This window comes from Desmodus rotundus, chromosome 6, assembly GCF_022682495.2.
Source record: "Desmodus rotundus isolate HL8 chromosome 6, HLdesRot8A.1, whole genome shotgun sequence".
Classification (NCBI taxonomy): Eukaryota; Metazoa; Chordata; class Mammalia; order Chiroptera; family Phyllostomidae; genus Desmodus; species Desmodus rotundus.
In genome coordinates, this window is record NC_071392.1 from 39,144,105 (window position 1) to 39,170,292 (window position 26,188).

The following is a 26,188-nucleotide window of genomic DNA, read 5'->3' on the forward strand; positions in this document are numbered from 1 at the left end:
CACCATTTCCCATATGGATAAATTGACTTTTTTTCTCAATCCTTATTAGAAAACTTCTGATTGTTAAATGTGGCCTAATTTTCCAAATATATAACATTCTAATGAGGGAATTAATTTTGTTTACCAGACAAGGAAGGAAGGAAAAAAGAAAATGAGCTCCCCTATTTTCTCAACCTGAATTTGTACTCGCATTTAAGCCCCCTGATTACCTGGACATCTTCAATTTGTGAATCCACAGAATCGTGGAATTTTCAGTTGTGTAATGTGGCATCGCAGCCCATTGGGATCATGCTCCAGTTGGTCAGTACATGATAATTATTTTTTAAAAAAACCTGTTACCAAAGGAATGCTTTTGTCTGGCCATATCCTCTGTCAGGAAATTCAAGTGCAAAATGACTGCAAAGGAATTCACTGGCATTCACACTGGAAGACTGTGGGTGGTGGAGGGGGGCTCAGGAACAAGGTGTGTTTACCTCCATTAATCCTAGAGGCGCTGGATACCTTGAGTGTGGAGGGAATTGGAGAATCAAACTGATTAATAAAATTAAGGTACTCTATTAAAATGAACATCTAAATTTTCCCCAAACAATTTCAGTTATTTGAGTATATCTGGGAAAAATAAATATTTATAGTAATTATCCTTAATTCTATGACACTCTTAGGATATATCATTGAGAATTTCCCCAAGCAACTCTGAAACTTACCTAATTGTTTAATGATATTTTATATGTACATACACATCATATGGAATTTATATTATCTATATGAAATACATATTTAAATAGGAAATATCTATATTTAAATTGATATAAAATTTTTAATTATAGGGGAGAGAAGACAAACTAGACACTTAAGCTAATGAAGCCTGCAATTAAGAAAATTGATGGGTTATTCACATTCTATGATGAGCCTAATCAATTGAGTTCATATCACATATGTTTAAGAGCAGCCGCTTTCCCTGTGTTTGAATCGTGGTCCTACTGATTAATAATGATGCAATCTTCCCAACAAGCTTATATCTCAGAGCTTCAGGGGTTTTTTTTTTAAATCTATAAAATAGAACAGTAAATGATACCTGTCTCATAGAATTGCTGTTGGGATTAAATGAGTTAACACATTAAAAGCATTTAGAACTCTGCCTGGGATAAAAGTAAGTCCTTAATAAATGTTAGCTGTTTTTATTTTGATTTGCTCACTTTATAAAGTGCTTTTCATGTGTGAATCATATGTATACTGGTATGTCCATACAATTATATGTATATTGATAGAAAATCACAGCTCCTCCTATAGAGTTGGCATTCAATAGCTTTTGCTAAATGCGTTAGTAGAAAAAATGACTAAAACACACATGTGAAAAGTTAAACCAATTATTCATATTTATTAAGAAAAAATGGTAACTGATAAATTGTTTTGAACACATTTCAATAATGCAGACTAATGTTATATATATTGACATTTAGAATTTTAGTGAAAGTACATGAATTTGCATTTGACATTAATTTCCATTTTGTTATCAAATTATGCATTTATTTTTTTAGAATTTGAAAAATTAATTTTACTACTATTCACTATATTAGGAATCCTATCTTTAATATATTTTTACCATGATCTTATCAATGTGTTATCAAAGTCTGAAACAAATAGAGACTTTAAAGCTCATAGTATCATGTTTTTTTTCTAAGCTTACCTGCCTAGAAGAATAGCCAGGAATTGTAATAACAAAAGAAAAACATAAAATGTAAAGGGATATAGCTTACTCTATTTATTTTTATCTTATTCTAAAATATTTTAAACTTACTGAAAATTATAGAGAGACTTTGATATCTGCATTATTGCTATACAGTTTCATCAACTCCTAACATTTTCTTTTTGATAAAAGACATTTTACAGGTACTCCTTAAGCCCTCGGAAACCATTCTTCTGTCCACCTGAGAGAACCACTAAATAGAATTTGGTATCTATAAGTCCTAAGAGACTTATGAAATTAATGTGTTGATATCCATATAAACATGTGTGAATAGATAATTTACAGTATTATTCCACCTGATTTTAAATTTAAATTATTACAATTTAACTAGAGTTATCCTTCTGCAAATTTTTGCTCAATAATTTTTTAAGATACATCTTTCTTAGTATATAAAGGTATATTTTACTCATTTTAACTTCTGCTTACTATTTCATTGAATGACTATATCTTAATGTATTTACTTATTCATTATCAACGTACTATTAGAATCAATGTTGTGGTGAATGTTCTTGAACAAGATTCCTTGTGTATGGTTGGGAGAATTTCTCTAGGGTAGAAGTGGAGTAAGTCGAAGTGGAATTTTTCGAGTGTTTGGGTAACTAAACTGAAACTTCACTAGATATTGACAAGTTTATCTAAAATGTGTATGTACAAATTTATACTCTGTCTGCAATCTATGAGAGTACCTGCTTCTTTAAATCACTGAATAAACATTTCCACAAAGTTTTTTCAATGACAAAATTGTCAAATCCTGTTCTTATTTTTGAAAATTCATGTGAGTTGGTTGGAATTCAGAAGAGTGTTGTTTTATTTCTTAAATTGGATTCAGTTCACAAGGACTGAAAGGTGAGGTCTTAGGAGACATAAGTTTAGTGGTTCTCAATCTTGTCTACACATTAGATTTACCCAGGATATTTAAACAATTCCAATACACAAGTCTCACTGCAGACCAATTAAAGCAGAATCTCCTTGGGCTGCAGGGAGGGAGATGCTGGTGTGGTGCTGGCTGCCCCAGCATCCACCCTTGGGAACACAGATTCCTCAGTGATCCCAACATGCAATCAGTGTTAGGAATCACTGCCCTTGCATATGCCTGATAACAAAAAAGAAAAAGAAAAAAGAAAAGAGGAAGAAAGGAAGAAAGAAAAGAAAAGAAAACCAGAGAGAGAAAAAAGATAAAAGTTGATCATGGGCTAGAGCATTATTCCCAGTAGTGTTATCTAGAATGGATAGGTACATTAGAGTCTGGGGAATACTAGTAGGCGTTCCAGGATGTGATGATGCTTGCGGTCAGCAATGTAGCAAGAGGTAATCTTGTAGCTGAGAACAGAACTACAGATCGAGGGTCAGGATCCAGCCTCTTTAGAGACAAGTAAATTGTGAAGGCCAGGCTCATGACTACCCCAGAGAAGCAGGTTGGTTTTCAGGATTGTGGTGCCCATAGGACCTGAGACGTAAGCCTACACAGAAAACTCAGAACAATCCCACTTATGAATGTAAACATAAATTATAAATAAAATATTAGCAAACACAGCAGTATATTAAAAGATGAATACAAGTGACTACACATGGTTTATTCTAGGAATGAAATATTAGTTCAATATCAGAAAACCTTATCATATAAATTGACATATCAAATACTAACATATAAGTATATTATCATTTCCTTAGACACTAAAAAGCATTAGATAATATTGAATATCTGTCTGGATAAAATCTTTTGAACTGTAAACTGTTGGTACATCATTAATATGATAAAACATATTTCTCTTGATCCCCAAAGCAGCATTTATGCTAAATGATGACAGATTAGAAACATCCTCATTAAAACCAAGAATAAAATATAAATGTAAATCCCACAGTACTGGATAAAATTTCATTTTACACTCTGTACAAGTGTGTATCATGGTAACAATGGAAAGAAATGCAAGTTAAATATTTTCTTGTATTGTCTTGAGTAAGTTTTTTGAGAAGAACCAAGGACAGGGTGAGAGATATCCAAAAATAAATTGCAGTCAAACCAATTTTCATTACTATGCATGAAAGCATCCTGAATGATAATGTGTGATATGAAGCTTTGCTGTTCACCTATTTGAGAGTTTAAGAGATTAAAAGATGATAGAGTACCTAAAACTAAAAAAAAAAAAAAAAGAAAAGAAAAAAGAAAACTCAGAAAAAGCCTGGGAGGGTTAGAGAAAGGCCTTGTCTGTGTGGGCACCACTGGCTCATAGCAGAGAGCAGTAATCCAACCTCATCAGCTGGTCGATGCCAGCTACAGATGCTCTGTAAAATTTAATTAGGATAGGTCGTAGAAATTAGTTATTTTTTTATTGTTGTTCAAACACTATTGTCTCCATTTTCACCCCAACACCGCCTCCCACCCTGGCCCCCTTTGGCTTTGTCCATGTGTCCTCTATACATGTTCCTTGATGGCCCTTCCCCTGTTTTTCCCCATTATCCCTGCCCCCCCCCCCTGCAACCAGTTACTGTCAGTTTGTTCTTTATTTCCATGTCTCTGGTTGTATTTTGCTTGCTTGTTTTGTTGATTAGGTTCCCCTTATAGGTGAGATCATATGGTATCTGTCTTTCACTGCCTGGCTTATTTCACTTAGCATAATGCTCTCCAGTTCCATCCATGCTGTTGTGAAGGGTAGAAGCTCCTTGTTTCTTTCTCAGATAAGTTATTTTTAAACTTGTAGAATATAAACTTGTAACTGTTGTTCAGAGTGAATGGAAAGTCAAGATTAAACTCAAATGCTCCAGGTTGTAATAAATGAGAAAAAAATTAGTTTTGGTTCATCATTTGTAATATAAACTATTGACATAAACCAAGAATTTATACTTAATTAAACTGGTTTTATAACTAGATTAAATATCCTACTTTACTAAAACTGTCAGAATATATTTGAAACATAAGTTTAAAAATGTTCATTTTTTATCCTTTCCCCAGTCAAGCAATTATTACAACTTTTTTTGTGTGTTTGGACATAGGAAGTTGTATAGATCTTTTTCTTATTTCTCTTTTTTTTATTGTTGTTCAAGTACAGTTGTCTCCATTTTCTCCCTACCACTCCCCCCACCCCCAGTCATCCCTGCCTCCCACCCTCCATCCTTCCCCTCTTTGGCTTTTTCCACGTGTCCTTTATACATGTTCCTTGAAGACCCTTCCTTCTTTTCACCCCATTATCTCCTCCCACTCCCCTCTGGTTGCTGTCAGTTTGTTCTTAATTTCACTGTCTCTGGTTGTATTTTGCTTGCTTGTTTGTTTTGTTGATTAGGTTCCACTTATAGATGAGGTCATATGGTATTTATAGAAAAATGAATTAAAAGAGCACTTGGCTTTGCTGACATGATTAGATGCAAAAATATTGGAAAGTTAAATACTGAATTATTATTTATGACACAAGAAGTTACTAATGTAACTATATGGTTCATGTAATTATCTCCTTCATTCAGGAAAGAGGAAATTTCTAAAATTATAGGATCAATAGAACACCTGAAATGAGCTTTTTTTTTTTCCTGAAAAACTACTCTAGGGCAATTAAACCTAGAGGCATCCAACATATTTAAAATTTTTCACTGTTCATGTAACTTAAAATAAGTTTTGAGACATGAGGATAATGAGATGATTGCATAGTGATTCAAAACAAAATAGCATCTTAAAACGTCTGCATGCCCTTCAGGTTGACTATGAAGTCATCAGTTTAGGTGAATAATCAAGGTTACTCTTTCTTTTCTTCCAATTCAGTGCTGAGTACAAGAGAAGGACTAAATATGTTCAGAAAAGTCTTAATCCTGAGTGGAATCAAACAGTAATTTATAAAAGTATCTCCATGGAACAGGTACGCAATACTTATTTGCTACGTGACAGATTTAGGCTGATGGAAGAATAGTAATGACAAAATTATCGAAGGCCTGTGATCTGAAATTCAGAGAGAGAAGACTACAGTTAGGACAGGAAGATGACAACCATGTGAAACAATTTACAGATGAGTTGTCTTGTGAAATGAGATTTGTTATTGCCCTCTGGAAGATTTCTAATTTGACTATGAAGGAGAAGCTGAATATAAATTGTAATGCAGATTTTTGAATTTAAGATAAGTTAAATTTACCTGCAGAAGTAATACAGTGCTACTATGTTTTTTGGGAATTTACAGAAACAAAAAAACTCTTAATTCAAATACTTTATCTAAATAGCCTAGACAGTTTTGCAACTATGAATCCCATGTATTTAAAAAGTATTTATAGATTCTAATTTCTACTTTTAAAGATGGGGGTGGATTAACAGGGAATTACTAAAATTTATAAAATAGTGAGATCTCATGATACTATACTAGGTTAGACTACAAAACCATTGATACTTTATATAATATTAAATATAAGCCCAGATAGTTTTAGATAATATTTAAAGTATTTTTATATAAGGGGAAAGACTCAAGGAAGTGAAAATAGATGAGTCTATTATACGAATGTTATGAAGATTAATGATGAGAAATGGCGTGAATAACCTTTTGATTTGAACTGTAGCTCAAGAAGAAAACGCTGGAGGTGACAGTGTGGGATTATGATAGATTTTCTTCCAATGACTTTCTTGGCGAGGTGAGCTTTGATTTCTTTTCCCTTATTTGCTTTTGTTGTGAACTACCAATTAAAGCGTTATGCAAAGCATATTTCTTAAGTTCATAAGATAAACACTTCTGCATAGAGTCCTTTGGTAGATAGAATTTATTTTTAATTACCCTTTGAGTAGATGAATAACAACTCAATAAATGGTTTTTACTTTGCCACTTGATGTACTTACTAATTTGTAAGATTTTTTACTCACTTGCTTTATTGCACAATATACACACAACAACAGTCTAAGAATTCCAATACAAATACCACCATGAACATTATGATTTAAACATTAAATGTGTTTAAAAATTTTTGCAGTTCTTTCTGTCCTTAGGATATAACCCAATAGGGATGGATATAGAGTCAAATCGCTGTCTTTTAAAACTGCATGAACTGAGGTGGGGGATCCTGGTGGGAGAAGATTACAAGACAGAGGGGAATAAAGGGGAGAAAAAAATGGGACAACTGTAATAGCATAATCAATAAAATATATTAAAATTTAAAAATGTAATAAAAATAAAATTGCATGGAATAATCTCTCGAGTACAGAGTTAGGTTCACTTATTACATTTTGTTTTTGATCCTTATGGGATTGTTTTTTCCAGATTTTTAATTGAATTTTTTGGAGTGACATTGATGAATAAAATTATATATTGTTTTGATAGAAAGATAAATGATCATGCTTTGAATTCAAATGATTATGTTAAAGATTTAAGATAAATTTATTATAAAATTAACTGGACTTTTTAAAAAGCCTTTGTCAGGTTATTTAATTGCTGTCTCTCACTGCATGTATGATGACTCGTGACATTTTACATTCTTATTTCTTTCAAGTATCCAGAGAAAAATCTCTCACAATATTTTGAAAAACAAACTGGAAGAGATAACAATAAATATAGTTTTCTGTACATTCACAAGGAATCTAACCTAAACATGAAATTTGGTAAAGTAGGCCTTATCCTGTGATTTTTTTTATCTATCATATTTCAAAAGTATATATTTTGAGTAGTGAGCTTTGCTTAGAGCAGAAGTTGTAAATTATTGTTAAAAAAGTCATCTCCAAAAAGGTATAACACCTAGAAAATATGATGTCCTTTTGATAGGGACAACAGACTTGTATTAGTCTGGGCAACTGAGGGCTTGTTTGACTCCGAGACTCTGTCCCTTGCTTTTCCATCAGACTGGACCATCTGACCTTCACCTGCGGGCTCCATGCTGGTGCAGCCACTTGGGTTAACCTTGATCTTACACAAGTCTACTCTAATATAGAGTTATGTCTGACTCAGTGCCCTGCTTCAGAAAACTGGCCTAATGAAGTCCTTATAGTCTGTGTATATTTACATGAACCTAGAACATATCTTCATTTGCTAGTGTTCGCTTTTTATATCTCATTAAGTCTAAGATGCCAGCAACTATAAAACACACCATTATTGATGAAACGCTAAGAAAGAAAAAACACTACCAATTAAGCCATGACACAGTGCTTTCTTATCCTAAACTGTTAGTTATGTCCCTATTTCAGATGTGAACTAAAGTATGTTTTAAAATAGAGAGCATGAGTTATTAATTGCAAATTATTCATTCTTTTTTTATTTTGACCTTCATAACTAAAATCAATCTTCAAAACTGCTAGCCAAGTCGAGGACCAGAACATGTCCATTTAACAAAGCTTTATTTCATAAGGAGATTGACTTTTCATTCTACCTTTTACATTATCACCAAAAAATTGACTTAGTAGTCCAAGATTTTATACAGTTCGATTTAACCAAACATTCATTAAGTATCTAGCATGCCTCAGTTGTTATGCCCAATATTATGGGTGAAGAAAAAGAGGAAGACAACCTCATTGTCCTTGGGTTTATATCCTTGAAAAATGTTCAGATCACAGAAAAAAGTAATGAATTTATAGTAGCTTAATTTATAAATGTTATTGACTTCCCCGTGCTTTTTTTCAGGTGTTGATTGATTTGTCTAGCACATCTCACCTCGATAACACTCCTAGGTGGTACCCGCTCAAAGAACAGACAGAAAGCATTGATCATGGCAAGTCCCACTCCAGTCAGAGCAGCCAGCAGCCCCCAAAGCCGTCCGTCATCAAAAGCAGGAGCCATGGGATCTTCCCTGACCCAGCCAAGGGTAGGAGATATTTCAAGTAGAAAAAGCTTCGTCTTTTCGTTCACGCAGTTTCTTCTTCAATATGTATACCTGTATATTGAATATGTTTTGTGGGTTGAATTCTATTAGAAAATATTTAATATAATATAATGCAAAGAATAATGCATATGGAATGAGGAGAAATGGGATGGAGTCTCAGATCAGCCCATGATTAGGTTTATGGCTTTGCGATCTTCACCTTGCTGGCTCTCCATTTTTTAACTTGTAAAATGGCATAGGTTTTGGATATATGAGCTATTGGTTCTTTTCCAGCTCTCAAAATCCATGACAATATGATTTTATAAGATGAATTGGGGTGTTTCTTAAAGAAAGTATAAAAGTCCTCAGTAGTTCATTGACTAGGCATAATCATCATTATCACTTATAAATATTTCTTCTAATTGTTGAAATACTTATTTTTCATAGGTATGTTCATTCTTACACATTACATATAATGTATGATTATATATAAGTTCGCTTCCTCCTTTTTACTACTATCACATCAAAACATTTTTCCCTGTCATCAAATTAATTGGTATGCTGACATTTATTTAAACTTTTTATAAATGTTTGACTTGAGCTATTTCTATGACATTTTTAAAAAACAAATAATATTTTGAAAATATCACCACCAATCCTTGCTTTTGGAAATATGTACAGCATTCCCATTTGAATGAGCTTTTCCTTTGGGAGGTTCGTTACCAATTACCCTACAACACAACCTTAATCTTCATCATAAACTGAGTTACTGCCTGCATGAGATAACCATGCAGTATCTTACATTGATATGCTGAACTACTTACAAATATTAAATACAAATTTTTATACGGGACCTAATATTGCTTCCTTCTTTCCTACTCTCAGAAAGTACATCCAATTGAAAAGGGTCCTTTGCCATTAGAAAGGAATGGCATATAAGGACAAGTGTTCTGGGAAATAGAAAATGGAGGCCATCCACGTCCAGTGGGACATAGTAAATTGATATGACAAACCACTGACTACAATGGGTGCTATAGATTTATTATGGATGAATTTTACAGATTACTTATGGATTCCACAGGGCCAGATCAACTGTGGCCTGATTAACATTCTAGAAGATCATTAGTGTAAAGACCTCTCTCTCTATGACTGTTAGGATGTGCATATACATTCTCCAAATCAACTGATGTGAGGATTCTACAGTCTTCACCTTTAATATGTCCTAGCGACTCACCCACTTCATCCAAGAATTCACTACATTTCTGCTTACAACTCCTCCTGCGACAATGTTAGCCTTACCTGGTCCCTCTTAGAATTAGCAGAATTGCTTGGTGAAACTATAATATATTCCTTCACATAAGGTTAGTTAGAATGTATTCCTCTTCTCAAACTTCTCAAGATTTTTATCCATTTGCCTTTCCTCCCCCAAATTGTTTCCCAAATATTTAATCATATTACTGTATGGTAAGCAGTCCCATAAAAGAGCCAAAGAAACAGATTAACCTAAATCTCAAGACAGTTTCAAATTACATGAGACCAAGCTTGACAGGAGAAATGCTGGGGAAACGTTAACTCATGTTTTGCTCTCTTGTAACCAGACATGCAGGTTCCCACCATTGAGAAATCCCATAGTAGTCCCGGTAGCTCGAAATCCTCATCTGAAGGCCATCTCCGCTCTCATGGACCATCTCGCAGCCAAAGCAAAACCAGCGTCACTCAGACCCACCTGGAAGACGCAGGGGCTGCTATAGCCGCTGCGGAAGCTGCTGTGCAACAACTCCGCCTTCAACCAAGTAAAAGACGCAAATAAATTCCTCAGCATGGCAGCTTAATGTTCATCTGTTGCCTTTCTTTCCCGCTGTCCTTCCTTTCCTGTTCGCTTTCTGTTTTTGGCACACCCTGCTCACTCTGTTCTCTGTCCCTCTGTCTGTGTAAGAACTATCAATACATAAATACGCTCCTTCTTATTTAGACTTTTTTTTAATTTACATAGAGTGCAGTAAAACTGGCTGTTTCTACTCTGTCTCCACCATCCATCCGACCTGCCTCATGGTATTTGGTGGCTGTGTCTGTGATGTTTGCAGGCAGACGATGTCTTGTGTCCTTTTCGTGTGCACTGAACTATCCTTTAGAATATAGGAATTACAAGCACAGCAGCTGCCCATTCTCCAGGCATTACACCAAAAAAAAAAAAGCACACACACAAGCATTTAAAGCAGATTGTCCATGAGATTCTCACATCTAAAAACACTCAAATTTGAGGCAGAGGAGTAATACGACCAACAGTCAAGTTTTAGAAACTAGGGGGAAAAGCCATTTTAAGCTTTAAAATATTAATAGATTATGCATGTGAAACATTGTCATTTTCCATGTGGGAAACTTTATGGTCTTTCGGAAAAAGAAATCTATGAAGAAAATCACGTTTCTTATACTCTCAAGAAAGAGTATAATAGTAATGTGTATATAAGCACATGGGATGAGGCAGTACAACCTCATTGAGGAACACAATCAGGTCCGTTCTGTTGGATCCTACTTTGTATATGATAACAGGGAACGTACAGGTTATTTTTTTTCTAACCTTTGGAAATCTTTTGACAGTCAAATATCACTTAAAGCATAACAATTTACCCATCTTAACTGCTGCATTTTCATTCAATTTGTGAAAACTTAGTCAACTGATACATAAAGCCTTAAACAGAGGTTTTTACAAATGTGGGTGTGCTGTAACTTCCAAGAGGCACCAGCCAGACCATGGAGAAAGATGAACACATTCCCCCTATCTCCCCAAGTCGTCATGTCCAAAGAAACAGCCAGTTTTAACCCCCTTTAGTGCTGTGCATGTGGTGTCATTTGGGCATTTGAAAGCACAACTTATTTCAATAGAGCAAAAGATCACTTCTGTTTGCATGACTAGCATTGAAGCTGGTTTCATCTGAGGATACATACTCTGGGTTTCCATTTCACCCACACTGCCACAGCAGCACATAAAAGCGGTCAGTCTAATCATGCCAGGAAGCAGCACAGACACAGCATAGCAGGAGTCCTCCCCATTCAAAGAACTCAGTCTGATAATCTGCCTCCACCAGCCAATGGCAACCAAGACCAAAGCCAGCTAGCCCTCAGGAAGGTGATGTCTGACGGACCAGTCAAGCCAGAAGGAGGTGAGCAGAAAGGCGCTGTTCAAAGCACACAGCAAGAACATTCCCCAAATTTAAAGCCCTCATCTTTTAATTTTTAGAGATTGTCTGGTAAAAATATGTTTATCCACTTTTTAATGTGCTTTTGTGGGCATGGCATTTCAGGACTTCATCATCACCATGTAAGTCCCAAGATCAGTCCCATAATATACTGACTACAGTGATTTGTATTTTTCTATGCACCGGGCATCTTTTGACTTTTGTTGGGAAATAGATTAACGGTATTCATATGGCAGAATGGAATGCATGCTACTAACCTAATCTGTTCAAGCATGACTATAAATATGTTGCATTGTGATAAAACTTTAAACTGCTCTCAATTCAAGTTAGTGTACCAGCTAATAATGTAGATCAGTTTTTGTTACATATCATTTCAAGTGTAACTTTTAAAAAATTCAGTGGATTTTGGAAATTCTTAGAGGAAAGTAAAGGAAAAATTGTTAATGCACTCATTCACCTTTCCATGGTGAAAGTTCTCTATCCTACAAACAGACATTTTCCACTCATGTTTCCGTAGTTGTCAAGTGTATCGTGTTGGGCATGTGAATATCCAAGTGCCTGTGTAATAAATAAAGTATCTTTATTTCATTCATAAACTACTGGGTTCTGAGCCATTGTTATACGATGCAGCTTAAAATGAGTGTGTCAGTTTTTGCTTTCTCATTTGATTCCTTGCAATAGAGTATTCATAGTTATTGCTCCATTGTTGGTGAGAGTTGTAATGATAGAGCTTTGGGGAGCAGACCAAAGTTTCATGTCAAAAACATTATAAGATAGATAGAAAATTATTTCCGAATACAGAGCTTACATAAACATGTAAGTAAATAATGGAGTTGGGCTATTCTTAGGCAAGGCTTCCACTACTTCTTTCTCTCACATCTGGTCTACTTCACAGTCTTCTCAGGTTCCTGGACAGAGAAAGACAAATTCTATGTTTCCTTGCTCTGGAGATGCATCTAAACTTGATTCCATAGCTGTGATCAGAAAAGAAAGCAAATTTATATCTGTCCCTAACATGACACAGCATTTGTGGAATTTCCCCAGAGAAAGAGTGCCACTACCAGTGACAAAACTCAAACAAGGGTGAATATAACAATTATCTTCAAAAGCATATATAAAATAAAGTTTAAAAAATATAGGTTAGCTATGTTTGCCCCTTAGGTCTCTTCCAACCTTAAAATACTTGATTTTATGATTCGATAGTTCCACAAAATTAAAATCAAACCTTGTACTATCCTATAGAAATTGTCTGTATTCTCAGAAAATGAGAAAGTATACTACACTCTTGTCCCAACTAATTAGACATTAGGGGCTATGGAAGAGGTGTGTGGCGGTATGGAAGGTAAACCATTGTGATATTTCTCGAATTAGCCAGGTAACTGAGGAAACAATTAGCTTAAATGTTAGCATAATTCTCAATGTGCCCAATTTATACATTAGCTCCAAAGCACAAATTCTCTTTTCTAGTTAGCATACTTAAAATTCCTCTTCTCACCTTTTTTCATCAAATAAGTTTTGTTGATTTCTTAATGGTATTCATTTTCTTCCTTCAAATATTTTGTAATTATAAATATCAAAGTAGTTAATTGCTTCCTTTATTTCACATTCTGTGTTTAATTATCATGATTTAAGTTACTGTATAATATTTTGCCCATTTTTTATAAATATTGTTACAATTTTAGTAAATTGTTTTTAATACCCTTTTTACAAATAATAGTCTGATGGATATTCTCATACATTTAAGGTGCTATGATTGAGTCTTGAAATCATTCGTTATTGAAATTACAATCAAAAGAATATCAAGATTCCATAGTGTGGATTCTTGTTTAATTTTATTCTAATAGATGATAAAGCAAATGCCCTGTTTTCTAAAATGTAGTTACATTATATCCCTGCTACTAAAAAGTTACCAGGAATATAGTTCAACCATGCATTTTGCCAAACAACTAATTGGCAAATAAAGGATTAAATTTATACAAAATGCCATATAATGAGTCCAAAACTTAGAGAGTAAAAGTGGTAAGAGTTATAAACATATGAAGAGTCATCAAGTTCCTGTTCAGTAACTGCAGAATAAGTATTAGTATTAATTTTAATACATTGGATAAAAGTCTCCCACTTTATCCTCACAGGCAAACCCACATGACCCCATCTGCATCCTGAAAATAACGCTCTGTATGGAAATAATTCTTCACGTCGTACAAAGTGTCTTGTCACCCATTTTCCCATGTTATCGCACCTGGTAGATGGGGTATTAGTTGCAGATATCTTTCTGAGCAAGCAATTTGAGAGTCAGAGGACTAGAATAGAAGAACACACAGCTTGAAATTTTCAAAATCAGCAGCATAACCCTTGTCTTGTTATTAGGCTTAATTTACCTTTGCTTTTAAAATACATTGGCTCCTGGAAATTAAACTCCCCAGATTTCAAGAAAAACAACTGTCATTTACTTATTTTTTTTTCTTATTCAAGTTCCAACAAATGATTAGAGGTTGCCAGAAATAATGGGATACAATTTAGACTTCTTCTGCCTACATGATCCTCTTTGCTGAAGGCTGATGATTAAACTGCCACAAACCAAGAACATAAAATCCTCTCACTGCACAAGTGTGATGCATCAGTATCTGTAGTCATTTCTGTCAAGGGGGACGAAATTGTCCCCAAAGAGCTGTTCAACTTTTTTTTTCTGTGCTTTTCAGCGGATTTCTGCTTGAAGTAGCATAAAATATGGGTCAGGCAATAATTATGGAGTGAGCCAAAAAGAACTTTTTCTTTCCCTCCAGGATTCAGTTGCATGGCTGGAAACCTGAGGGGAAAGATTAGACAGATTGTGCCAGAACATCCTGATGCCGAAACAGCTCTCTGTATTTAGAAATCCCTGGAAATGTTTTTTTCAAGCCAGTTGTTTTGGTTGAACGCAGGCCCTGTCATTGCAGAAGGTGACGCCAACCGGGGAAGAGAGTTTAAAAAGTAATGAAAAAAAATGAAAACAAATTGAAGCATTCTTAAAACCTTGATAATGAATTTATTTGACATTCAATGTATTATTACATTTTAATTGCAGTTTGAATGTCCGGAGCTATTTTTGGTTGATACTAAGAGTTTTGGTGAGTTTTAAGTTTAGAGCCAGTAACACAGAGTGAATAGAAAGAATCCCTCTACTCTGGGCAATTGGAGCTTTGGGGATGGGTCAGTGAGGTTAGGCGGGAAGAGGAATCTGGGCGGGGATTGTGATTGGAGTTTGTTGGCGTGGCCAAGTTGTAGGAGACAGGCCTGAAGCTACTTGCACAGACCGCTGCGGGAAACTCCACTTTCACTAAGGCTCCTGCGGCACCTGTCAAAGAAGAGCTTCATATTCTTATGTTGCTGTGGGGCACCTTTCCTAAGCCATCACTCTGTGGGAGCCACTCTCCTGGGCGAGTGGGAATGGGTGGCTGGGCTGGGAAACCGAGGGCACTGGGCATGGAGGGAACTGTTACAAAAGGTGTTAGCTAATCAGTGTCTCATTCTCTTCGAACTGGAAGGAGACGGTCACTTTGGTCAGAAGGAATTTTGCATTCCCTGTTTATGGAGAGGGTCCAAAAGGGAAATCAAGAAGAGAAATCAGAATGAGTTTGTTGTGAGGTGAAGTCTTCTGTAACATTTGTAACAGGTTAATAAAAACAGATTTATATTCCTCATTTCAATAACTCATTTCAATGTGTTTGTAAAAAAGAAAAAGAAAACCTTAAAAAATCCTTGGATAGTTTAATATAATTGAAATTGAAACTGTAATGATTTGAACACAGCAAATGTAAAATCTGAGAAAATCAAATTGGATATCATTTTTCAAAGTTCTATGCCTAATTTCTCTGGAAATGAGGTTTTTGTTTCATTTTGTTTTGGTGTCTGTGAAAATCAAAATGACTGGTTTTTCTAAAGTTTTGTTCAAGAGTTACTGCTATTCCTTAGAATGATTGATTATGGTTTTCAACTCTTTCTCTAGTCTTCTAAAATGGATTGCCAGAACTATGCCTGTTGTACATGCAGAGTCACAGATAGTGAATGAAAAGCTCTGACCATATGACACTCTCTCTTACTTATGGACCTTCATTTACAAACATGAATCCACTGACCTACCATCAATGGAGATTTTTGGTCTTTTCCAGTAGTAGCCTTGGGTCTGCACAGAGCCATCCCCGTAGCGTGTGTTTGATTCACACTGGCAACTTCTGTGTTCATTTCATCTGCATGAATAGCAAGACCAACTGGCCCATCTAAGTATCAAAGTTGTCTTCAGTATTGCTGTGCCTTAGTCAGATGATCCACCTATGGGCCTGTGTAATTGGATGTGACTATCAATACATTATCTGAGAAGAAGATGAAGGCCTGAGTTTAACACAACAAAGTTCCATTAATACTTCTTATGATCTGTCTTTAACAAAGTTAAACTTAATTTTTAAAATGCAACTTATTTTACTTTGGGCTCAAGAAAATTATTTTTAAAAAGTAATTTATGAAATTACCCCCAGAGAGCAGAACTCTGAGGAAATGAGACAGGCGAGTAAATGCTGATGGCGAAAAGAAATAAGAAGCGTGGAGCATGAGAAGGCTGGTGGGGACACAGTGAGGGAGCCGGGACAGTATGACTGTGGGGCTGGGAACCTTGTCACCTGGGGAGGAGGGGTCATAGAACCAGGGAAATGCTACCCGAGGCAGAGGAATTCCAAAGGCGTTATTATCTGGCCACTTTAGGCAACAGTATTGCCTAAATCCAGACATCTAACTATCCATGAATTACCTAATTTTTCCCACTTTTCATCCCCATGTACTGCATTGTGTGAAATCATGATATTTCACCCATTCTTCATTGCACAAGATAATTTGGGGGGTGATAATTTGGGGGGTATGGGGTAGGATAAAAGGAACCTTCATGTGTCCTGAGGCAGATTGGGAAACTATCCTTTTTTCATTTTATTTCACTACTGTGTGGGATGTGTAAATAAATAATTAATTATTCAGGACCCACTTATGGGTTTTAAATGAAAACATATTAGAAATACAGGATTTTGAATAAAAATGAATAATATAGCTATATAATCATAGTTTAATACATTAACACAGTATCTCATCTTTAAGATACTGAAAGATAAATTTTAATTAATTAGTTAAATTGATAATTTGAACAGAACCTAATCAGTATATTAACATTACAAATCAAGCAAAAACAGGTGTTTTGAGAAGAAAATCTTTGATAAAAGTCAGGAGCACAAATCCCTAATTTTAAACGTACAAGAAAGACTAAAATTTCTGCTATATTCTTGAAATAAAAAGGAAAATTAGCTTCTCTTCATTACAAATTCAAAACTACATTTTTTTAAATTATATCGGTCACATTATATTTTAATTTGACTATATAAAATGAACTTAGAATCTATATAGAGAGATATAGAAAAGTACTTTTTATACCATGTAATTCAAGTTTCTATATATGCAAATAACTATTGAACTTTTGAACTTTTTATAAATAACTTGAACTTTTTATACCACATAATTCAAATTTCTATATGTAAATATTTTGTCTCCATCCAACTATTAATATACAAGAAAATTTTTTAATGTTTATGTGGAGAAAACCCCTTTTACGAAAGAATTTATATTATTTTACGCCAGCATATCTCATTATTTACTCTAGGTCTCTGCATGTCATAAAGTAGCTTTTTCAAGCAAAGAAGGGACAGACAAGCAAATCGTTATGATACATAAATTTTTAATTTAGATCTTATATTCCTGGAGTTTTCAAGTTCTGGATGGAATAAGTTTTGAAGATTAAAAAACGTAAAAAGGATAACAATATCAATAATAATAAATATTTTCAAGAAAAATGAACAACTTGATTTTTTTAGTCTAAAAATAAAAGACACCATAGAGTAATTGTTAATGTATTTAGTGGTTTAAGATGACTGTCATGAAAGCCTGGTGCTGTTTTTTCTCAGCTTCACAGTTAATGCTTCATTGTATACTGTAGGCCTAGACCACTTTTTCTCACAGTGTTCTTGATCCCTCTAGTTACGCGTCTACAAGATCAAAAAATTCTTAAGAATATGAAGATGTTATTTGCCTTTTTTACTCTTACCTTTCTCAAGGGAACAGTGGAGTTTTCCTGCATTTACATGAGATGTCAGGACTGCTTTGATGGCTAATGGAAAATGTATTTGATTGTTTATTTTTAATTTCTTTTAATATGATAAATATTGATAGGTATAACTAAAAGTTCAAAAATTCAATAATTTTTAAAAATGTAAAAGGAGTCCATCCGTTTGTTTCTTTCTTTCTTTTTCTTTCTTTTTTCTTTTTTTCTTTCTTTCTTTCTTTCTTTCTTTCTTTCTCTTTCTTTTTTTCTTTCTATTTTTATTGCTATTCAAGTGCAGTTTTCTCCATTTCCTCACCACTACTCCCACCCCAGCCATCCCCACCTCACACCCTCGAACCAACCCGGTTTGCCTTTGTCCATGTGTCCTTCATACATGTTCCTTAATGGCCCTTCCCTTAGTTTCCCCCGTTCATATTCATTCTCTCTTTTTTTAAAATCTGACTGGTAAATTGGCTATCAGCTGATCAAGCTATTCCCAAACTAAGGTGGACTGAGAGATAATATTATAAAGGTAGAATAAGTTTAATGCATCCTTATCTTAAAGTAAAATTTACTGGAAAAAACAATTGTTTATAAATTATTTGGCTTTTCTAAGTTTTTTTTTTATTATATTCTCTATGTTACCAGATCTGTATACTGCAGATTAACTGTGTTGGTGGAAATAACAATAGAAAAACTAAAGATCATCACTTTGATTCAAATTTGAGGCAAAATTAAGTTTTTACATCTTACCAATTTTTGACTCTAATTTTCAAGTACATAATTTAGCATGTTTTTAAATAATTAAAGCTAAAAAGAATTATGAAAATATGTATTTATCATTTAAAGAGAATAATATCAGAATTACCTATGTTAATTGTTCATCATCTATTACATTCATATATACATGCTTATTTTAAAATGAATATTATGTCCCAGACCTCTTCAAAGTGTTAGCAATACTGTAGTACACAAAACAGACAAAGTCACTGACCCTGCGAAACTTTTATCCCAGTGTTGCCTATTGAATAACCAGTTCAAGATATCTGGGAAGAATTCTGAAGAATGAGAAAGAATTTTGCCCACCCTCAACTGGGACTGAAAGAGAAAAATGCATTGACTTATGTTTATATGCAACCAAACTTAATCATGTCTAGAAATATCTGGAAGCATAATTAATTATATTTTTATTTGTTTGGGCTCTGATTCTCACTAATAGTCTTCACAGTCCACTGGGATATAATCAACTACAGGAGGAGAGAAAATATTTGAAAATCATTTATTTGGAAGGTAGAGAAGTGAATGAAATTAATGAGAAGTTAAATCCCATGCGGCTGGACAAGTCTTTATCAAATAATTGTCTAAACTCCTCTTGGTAGCCATTGACTACATTCGAGTGATGTGAAAAATACTAGTCACTGTTTGTTGTAGCATTCGCCATATAAATCAGTCTGCTGTTACTAATTGTATTTATTTATACTGGAAATACATTTTCTTTGAGCAGTATTTTTATATAAATCAAACTATTTGATTTCCATTTAAGGACAATACCCTTGTTATTGAAGTAGTCATGACCTGAGTCATCATTTTAGAGTGATGCAGGAGCATTTTGCAAATCTATTTTCGTAATTACTCAGATAATTCTGCGTGTTTTGCAAGTAAACTGACTGCAAGACAGAGGGTAGTTCTGCTTCAAAGGAAAATGAAATGAATATTGACAAATTAATAGTTGCCCTTGAATACGATGTAGATCTTGAGTGTTTTTTATTTCAGACATTATTCATTATTAGTTTTTTGAAGATAAAAATCTTTATTGTGTTACAGTTATGCTTGCGTCTTTCAGCACAAGTACCAAAACTTGGTACTTGATGAATAATCTTTGTTACTTCTATTTATTTTGATGGTGCTAGAGTTTAACCTAAATTTATGAAAGATAAAATGAACTCACCTTATTTTTTTATTTATGATAATGTCTTAACCATTTTTTCCATTATTTCCTGTGAAATTTTGATCCCACTTAAGCTGTATTTACTTTAAATGACTTCTTCCAAACCATTTCAGAACCAAAAACACTTTTAACAAGGAAGAGACAGCTAAAAGGCAACTTTATAGCATAAATGCAAGGACTGTAGTATACTGAGCCATCACATATATTTACGTAAGAAAAATCCCAGTCCTCCATGTTATTAATGAAGCTAACTTCACTCTCGTTTCCAAACACCTGTTGTATTGAAGTTGCATGCTATTACTTCTGTTCCCCACGTGATCATTGGACCTGTTATCTACAAAGACAGAGAACGAGTGAATAGTGAGCATGTGGGATACGTGGAAATTACTGATAGCATTAGGTAAAAACTGATCATTAAATTGATCGTTGGCGGTCATGAACAATTTGGTCATAAACTCAGTGCAGATGGAGAGGGAAGAGTGTGAATGTGATTGAGAGCTTCGCCATCTTTCCTGGAGCATAGAAATAGAGGGACCACATCTCCATCTCCCTCTCTGAACAGTGCTACTATGTGAATAGGGGATGTGTTGACACAAACATTCTGATTTTTTTAAGGAAAAAGATACTTCACATTCCATTTCTCATGGTTTGTTATGTTTTTAATATCTTTGGTTTTCTTAACCAATAATTTTTCAAATAAAAAAATATTTCAACTTCCTTTGTCTGCCACCCCCACATACCAAAGTTTGCAGAAGACTGATCTAGAAGTCAAGAGTTGTTTATTTTAAATATTTTTATCTGTGAAAACTTGTATTTTGGGAGTATGCGAAAACTTCTACAAAATATTTCAACTTTCTTCGTCCGCCACCCCCAACATACCAAAGTTTACAGATGATTGATGTAGAAGGCAGAGTTGCCTATTTTCAATATTTTTATCTCTGAAAATTTGTAATTTGGGAGTACGTGAACACTCCTACCTCTGCCATTTTTTTCTGATATCTGATTTCTTTTAAATCTTCCAAAATGCATAATGAATATGCTGAAGTAAAGTTAGAAAAATATAGTAAACTTCTAAAATTCTTGTAAGATGCACATCTCTTCTTAAGTTAATACCCTTGATCATCAATAGGACATATTTAAAAAGTTATTGGACATAATTTAAAGGAAAAACCTACCAAATAATGCTGTTAACGATGGAACTTAGAACTCATTTTCAGGGACACACTCAAATCAACAAGTGAGATGAGACTGCAGTCTCTTCAGTAACAGAGACAGCAGGACGCCAGCAGATGGACACAGAGGCAGAAAGACAGGCAGTGGCAGTGAGGAGATAGAGGCGGTCACCAGAGTCACCACCAGCACAGTTAAAGATGGCCAAGAAAAAGAAATATGTGCTCTAAATACATAAATTCTATAATAGCCAGATGGTTATTTCAGTTCCATCATTGAACAATTGGAATAAACAAAATAATTGTTAAGTTATTTTAATTTCAAGTAGCTGACCTTAAATCCTATAGAATGTATTCATGAGTATAATATTAATATTGTATCAACCAAGTGATCGGGAAATTGCAGGCAACCTGCATTATAAATTACTCTTGAAATGTTTGGCAATAGTTCTGAGTGGAATCAAACGATATAGAACCAATGAAAGAACATCACAGGCAGCAGGGTTTTATACTTTCCTAGCATGAATTCTGAGGGAGGCAGAGACCTCGGAATCTTTGTCTGACATAATTGGGTGTGATGGAAAAGTGGGTGGGGTTTTCTAGTTTGGATTCTCTTTCTCTCCTTAGTTAGTGAGCGAACTGAAACGAGTCACTTAATCTTTCTAGGGCATAGTTTTTCTATAGGCGAAAACATGGCTCAGGAGCAGGTTATCTCTAAGTCCTTACCAGCTTTTAATTTCCATGGCTCCACATAGTAAAATTGTCTTCAATTCTGATCTGCGGATTTTGAGCACAGCGCTGCCATCGTGTGGTAGGTACAGTGATAGTTCTGCATTTTTAAGTACCATCGTAGTGGCCGGGGTGGGGGAAAAAGACACTGCAAACTAATTGAAGACAGATGTGCAGCCAAAGAGACACTATAGTTTAATTAAGATTGGCCACAGTGGAGTGATACAACAGAATGATGTCTAACCATCTATCATTGGAAGAAAATGAAGAGGTGGAAAAATAATTTAAAGCAGATTAAATTGCCTCACTGAAGATGAAATTTGTTTACCTGAGATGCCCCATCAGTAACTGAGTCACAGAAACGATTCAGCACCCTAGGATTTACTCCTCTAGGACCAGGGGCCTCTCTACTGGAGCATGCTCGTTCTATCACATCTTTATTTACTTGAATTCACAAGGAAACAAGAATTCACGAAGAAAGTACCTATGAAAAAGTAGTCTCCAGAAATGTCCTATTGTTCAACAACCCTCGATCCTTCTGTAAAACACGCATTCCTCATGTGTGATACACAGACACGTGATGTGTCCATGCATGATAGGCCCATGATTTCTGGAACTCTGATGAAGAGTTGGAAGAGTTAAGCAGAGGTAAAATGCTTTTAAATTGTTAATTTTGAAATCCAAAAACTATGGAGAGTCATATTTAGTCTTAATGTTTTAAAATATCTTCTTCAGAATGTGGAAACACAAAGACAAGATGTGGAATTAACACAAGTGCTGCTGTCTATAATAACACCTTCTGGGGGTCCCGTGGAATGTTACTCTGTATGTCATTTTCTATTGTCATTCCACTCTAAATATTTATGTATAATATCCATGGTCTGTTGTGAACCTTTTTTAAGTTGACAAAGCTATGCTCTCTCGTGTTTAGTGTATTATCATTAAATATTTCTTGCAATCACCACTTTTGTGGGGGTTGGGAAAACAAAACATCTATTTGAATGCGTATCACATTTTCCTATATAGTATGACAGGCTAAAGTTGCCGTTGGCGGCAAATTGATAATGTCTATAAAACACACAGCTGGATAACATGAAATATTTCTAAGTCATTTAGAGGCATTAATTGGTTAAGGGAACAATTATTAATGTATTATTATTATTTTATTAAATATTGCTGTAGCATAGTCCCAGGATAAGCTTTTAAGAAGGCTGTGCTGGAGAAAACACAGGCTGTTCTTTGAACAGTGGCATGAATATAACTACAATCAAAGATGAAAGTAGTAATTGTCAAGAAAAGATGCATGGCCCTGTGCTCTGAGAGCCCAGGTACAGGAGAGTCCACTTCTGATTGGCGGGCCGTTGCTGGTCTGAGCTGGGCCTCTACTGATACGTGTAATTTCAATATGAAAAAGTGACAGGCACAGAGGAAGCACAACAAAATTGGAAAGAATAGTCTCAGTCAAGTTCAGGTAAAAGGAAACCAGAGCCAAGGGAGTCAGGCTGAATGGTCTGAGTGGACTTCCAGGTAAAGTGTACGAAGGAGAACTGGGGATGGGAGATACATTCGGAGAGGAACAGATGATAAGGGACTTTTAGAAGCAAACGAAAGAGTTTGACTGACTGCTTATGCTATCATAGATACCGCCTGGTAAAAAGTGGAAGTCCATTCTGCATTTTAATTGAATTTATTTTCAAAAACTAACTGAATGTCAGGCTATCTAATTCTACCTTACATTTACATGCCAGATGAAGAATTAAAAATTCAATCAAGCACCAGATGTTAAGATAATGCCAAACATCCACATTTATTTAAATTAGTTATCTAACTTTTAACTACCCAAAATTTCTTTAGACTCAACCTTACATGTAATTTTGTTTGCAAAGATGCTAGGTAGATTAGACTTATTCCAATACCTGTAAATGTTCCATAGATTTAGTTTTCTTTCTTTTTATATTCTTATAAAATGCCATTGGTTTGCATTTAAATGGACGGCACTTGCACAGTCTTTCCAAAGGAGATTTCTAATCATCTAAATAAGATGAAAGAACTGTCTTTCCTTAAATATACAGGGTCCAGCACAAATACCGCCCCTTTTTTAAATGCAAAATCTTCTGTTATAAAATCATAAGCATGCAATTCTGTAACATGACAATATCACACTCAAGCACACCTTATGACATTGAAGGTGAAATGTTCAAATCGTTGTCCATCTCGTGTGAGACATTCACGTTCCCTACGGACCACACTCAAGCAAGCCTCACTTCTGCCGGACCCTATATTTCTAACCTTCTTTCTTTTTTCCTATATTGTTTTGCATTCTGTACACATCTCAAATTTCCCAGAAGGGGAATAGAACTAGAAATTATATCAGGTAAAATCAAAGATCCAAAAAGAAAGATTTAATATTTTTAAATGTAAATAAGACATTCTTTCTATAATGTAGGTATTTTGATATAAGATTGTTTTGGGGGTGAAAATTGTTTTAATTGAGTAAAAATACATTGATTTACAAATACTGTTTATTAATTAAGGTTTTCCTTTGAAAATAGTATATTGTGATTTTCCAGTCAATGAAATTAAAGTTTTTTTATTAAATATCATACTAAAAATTATTTAAAATCTTGTTGGTTGGATTATATGACAATCAAAGTATGTGACAGCTTTCCTGCGTTTACTTCAGTTGACTAATCTGACTTACTATGTGGTTAATTAATAGTTTATAAATGTTAATAATTTTATATCAGTCAATATCTTTCCATTTTTAACTTATTTTTTGAAGAATTCTTTTCTTTAACATCTAATACATTATTTGGGTTTCTTCTAAATATATTGAAGAAAATGTTAAACAAACATTCTGTTCCTGCAAATCTGGTCCTCTGGGTTACTAATAATTGATTTGTCACTGGCTAAACAGGATTCGAGCCTTTTTCTAAATAGCTATTGTCGGTTACAGACACCTGATAGGTCATTGACTAATAAATACTTCTATTTTCCCCCTATTCTGAGAAAGTGATTCTACTATCATTGGAAGAGATATAAAATTTTCTGGTAGCTTCAGAGAATATGTTGTCCTGAAATGAGGAAAAAGCTAAAACTTTTGCAAGACTCAATCCTGGTTTCTCCCTGAGGATGGTCCCCACCCCTACATGGTCTCATCTCCGTATTTTCACGTCATTTGGTTATAGTAATTACATTGAAATTCCACCACATCAAAGTCATTGTGCTTGTATATAGTTCCTTAAGAATTATGTCAATATCTTAGGATCATTAAAAAAATTAGCAACTATTCATCCAGTAGTATGAATCTATCCCAACTGCTTACAAAACTTTTGATTGAACAGAGATGTATCCATGAAAGAGAGACCCTTAGCATAGTAGCCTAGAACAGTCCAGGATTAGAAGAGAACCCGGACAAATTTACTCTCAGGGACTACGTACCCTCAAGGACAGTAGGGAACAGCCATTGATGAGAGCTTGGGGGATGGCACAGTGACGAAGAGTAAGTCACCAGGCTCTTGCTTTCTCTTACTCCTCGTAGGCACCAGCTTATGAGATGGGCATTACTGACCCCATTATGTCCAAAGGAGGAAACTGAGACTTGTTAGGTTTCCTACAAAATGCATTGGGATTCAAAACCACATCAGTAAGATCAAAGCTCATGCTCTCCAACTCTGACCAGATAGAAGAGGATAAATAACAATTTCAAAATTTGCCTGGAGAATCTTCTCTCCGCAAAAATGAGAGGGAACACTTACCTTCTCTTCTTTTTTTACATCAAAAGTTTCCCCAAATCTCCTCTAATCTAGAACTCCATTATTAATAACATTAGTACTATACTCCTACTGCATAATTTACAGCACAAAAGTATTATGTTTCTATGGGAACATGGATTCTTACATCCAAAAAAAATATCAAACTCATGAAATTTTTTAAATAAGTGCTGGTCACAAACTAAGAAATACGTAAAGGAAACAAATATCTTCAAATTGAATAACCTGCTGGAGATAGTTGATAGAGCTACATAAAAACCAGCACAGAATTTTCAATCACTTCTTGAAATTATTTGTTCTATTTTGCATCTTCATGTCTCAAGATAAAAATAGATTATTAGTTATTAACATGGAAATAATTAAGCAACCTTTCCTTAGCCTGCTCTTTTTATCTACCCAACTCTCTAAATTCCTTTCTCCATGAAATAGCCAAAATTCGTATTTGCTTGCCATATCATATTGCAATACTGTACGATTAAACCACAAATAATAATAGTAGAATAGTTATATACTGTTTAACTCAGTCTAAAAATATGATGGCTTATCCCTAAAGGTGATTATTTTTCCCTTTATGTCCAATAAAGCAATTCTGTATGCTGGCATTGCCACTGTGCATTATCCCTTAAGAAAAACAAAATGAAAGGCAGGTTAAGAAATGTGGAGTTCTTGCTAGAGCTGTTTCTTTATACGTGTAGATGAAGAAAATGCATAATTATGCATTTGGAGGTCACTGGGAGCATCACTGATTGACTGTGGTGTTGACTCT

General features: G+C 34.6%; 1 protein-coding gene across 7 annotated transcripts in view; it reads left to right on the plus strand.

Moving 5' to 3' along the window:
• Positions 1 to 26,188, plus strand: part of PCLO (piccolo presynaptic cytomatrix protein) — a 353,234-nt gene that overhangs the window by 280,489 nt on the left and 46,557 nt on the right. For 3 of the 7 annotated variants that reach the window (XM_053926477.2, XM_053926479.2, XM_053926482.2), the window contains 5 exons: positions 5,496 to 5,589; positions 6,275 to 6,346; positions 8,317 to 8,497; positions 10,093 to 10,287; positions 11,473 to 11,655. In XM_053926477.2, coding sequence (XP_053782452.1) covers positions 5,496 to 5,589; positions 6,275 to 6,346; positions 8,317 to 8,497; positions 10,093 to 10,287; positions 11,473 to 11,655 — 725 coding nt within the window. Of the gene's footprint in view, positions 1 to 5,495; positions 5,590 to 6,274; positions 6,350 to 8,316; positions 8,498 to 10,092; positions 10,288 to 11,472; positions 11,656 to 26,188 lie in introns of those variants that run through there. The other 4 variants (XM_053926478.2, XM_053926480.2, XM_053926481.2 and 1 more) reach the window with 4 other exon arrangements.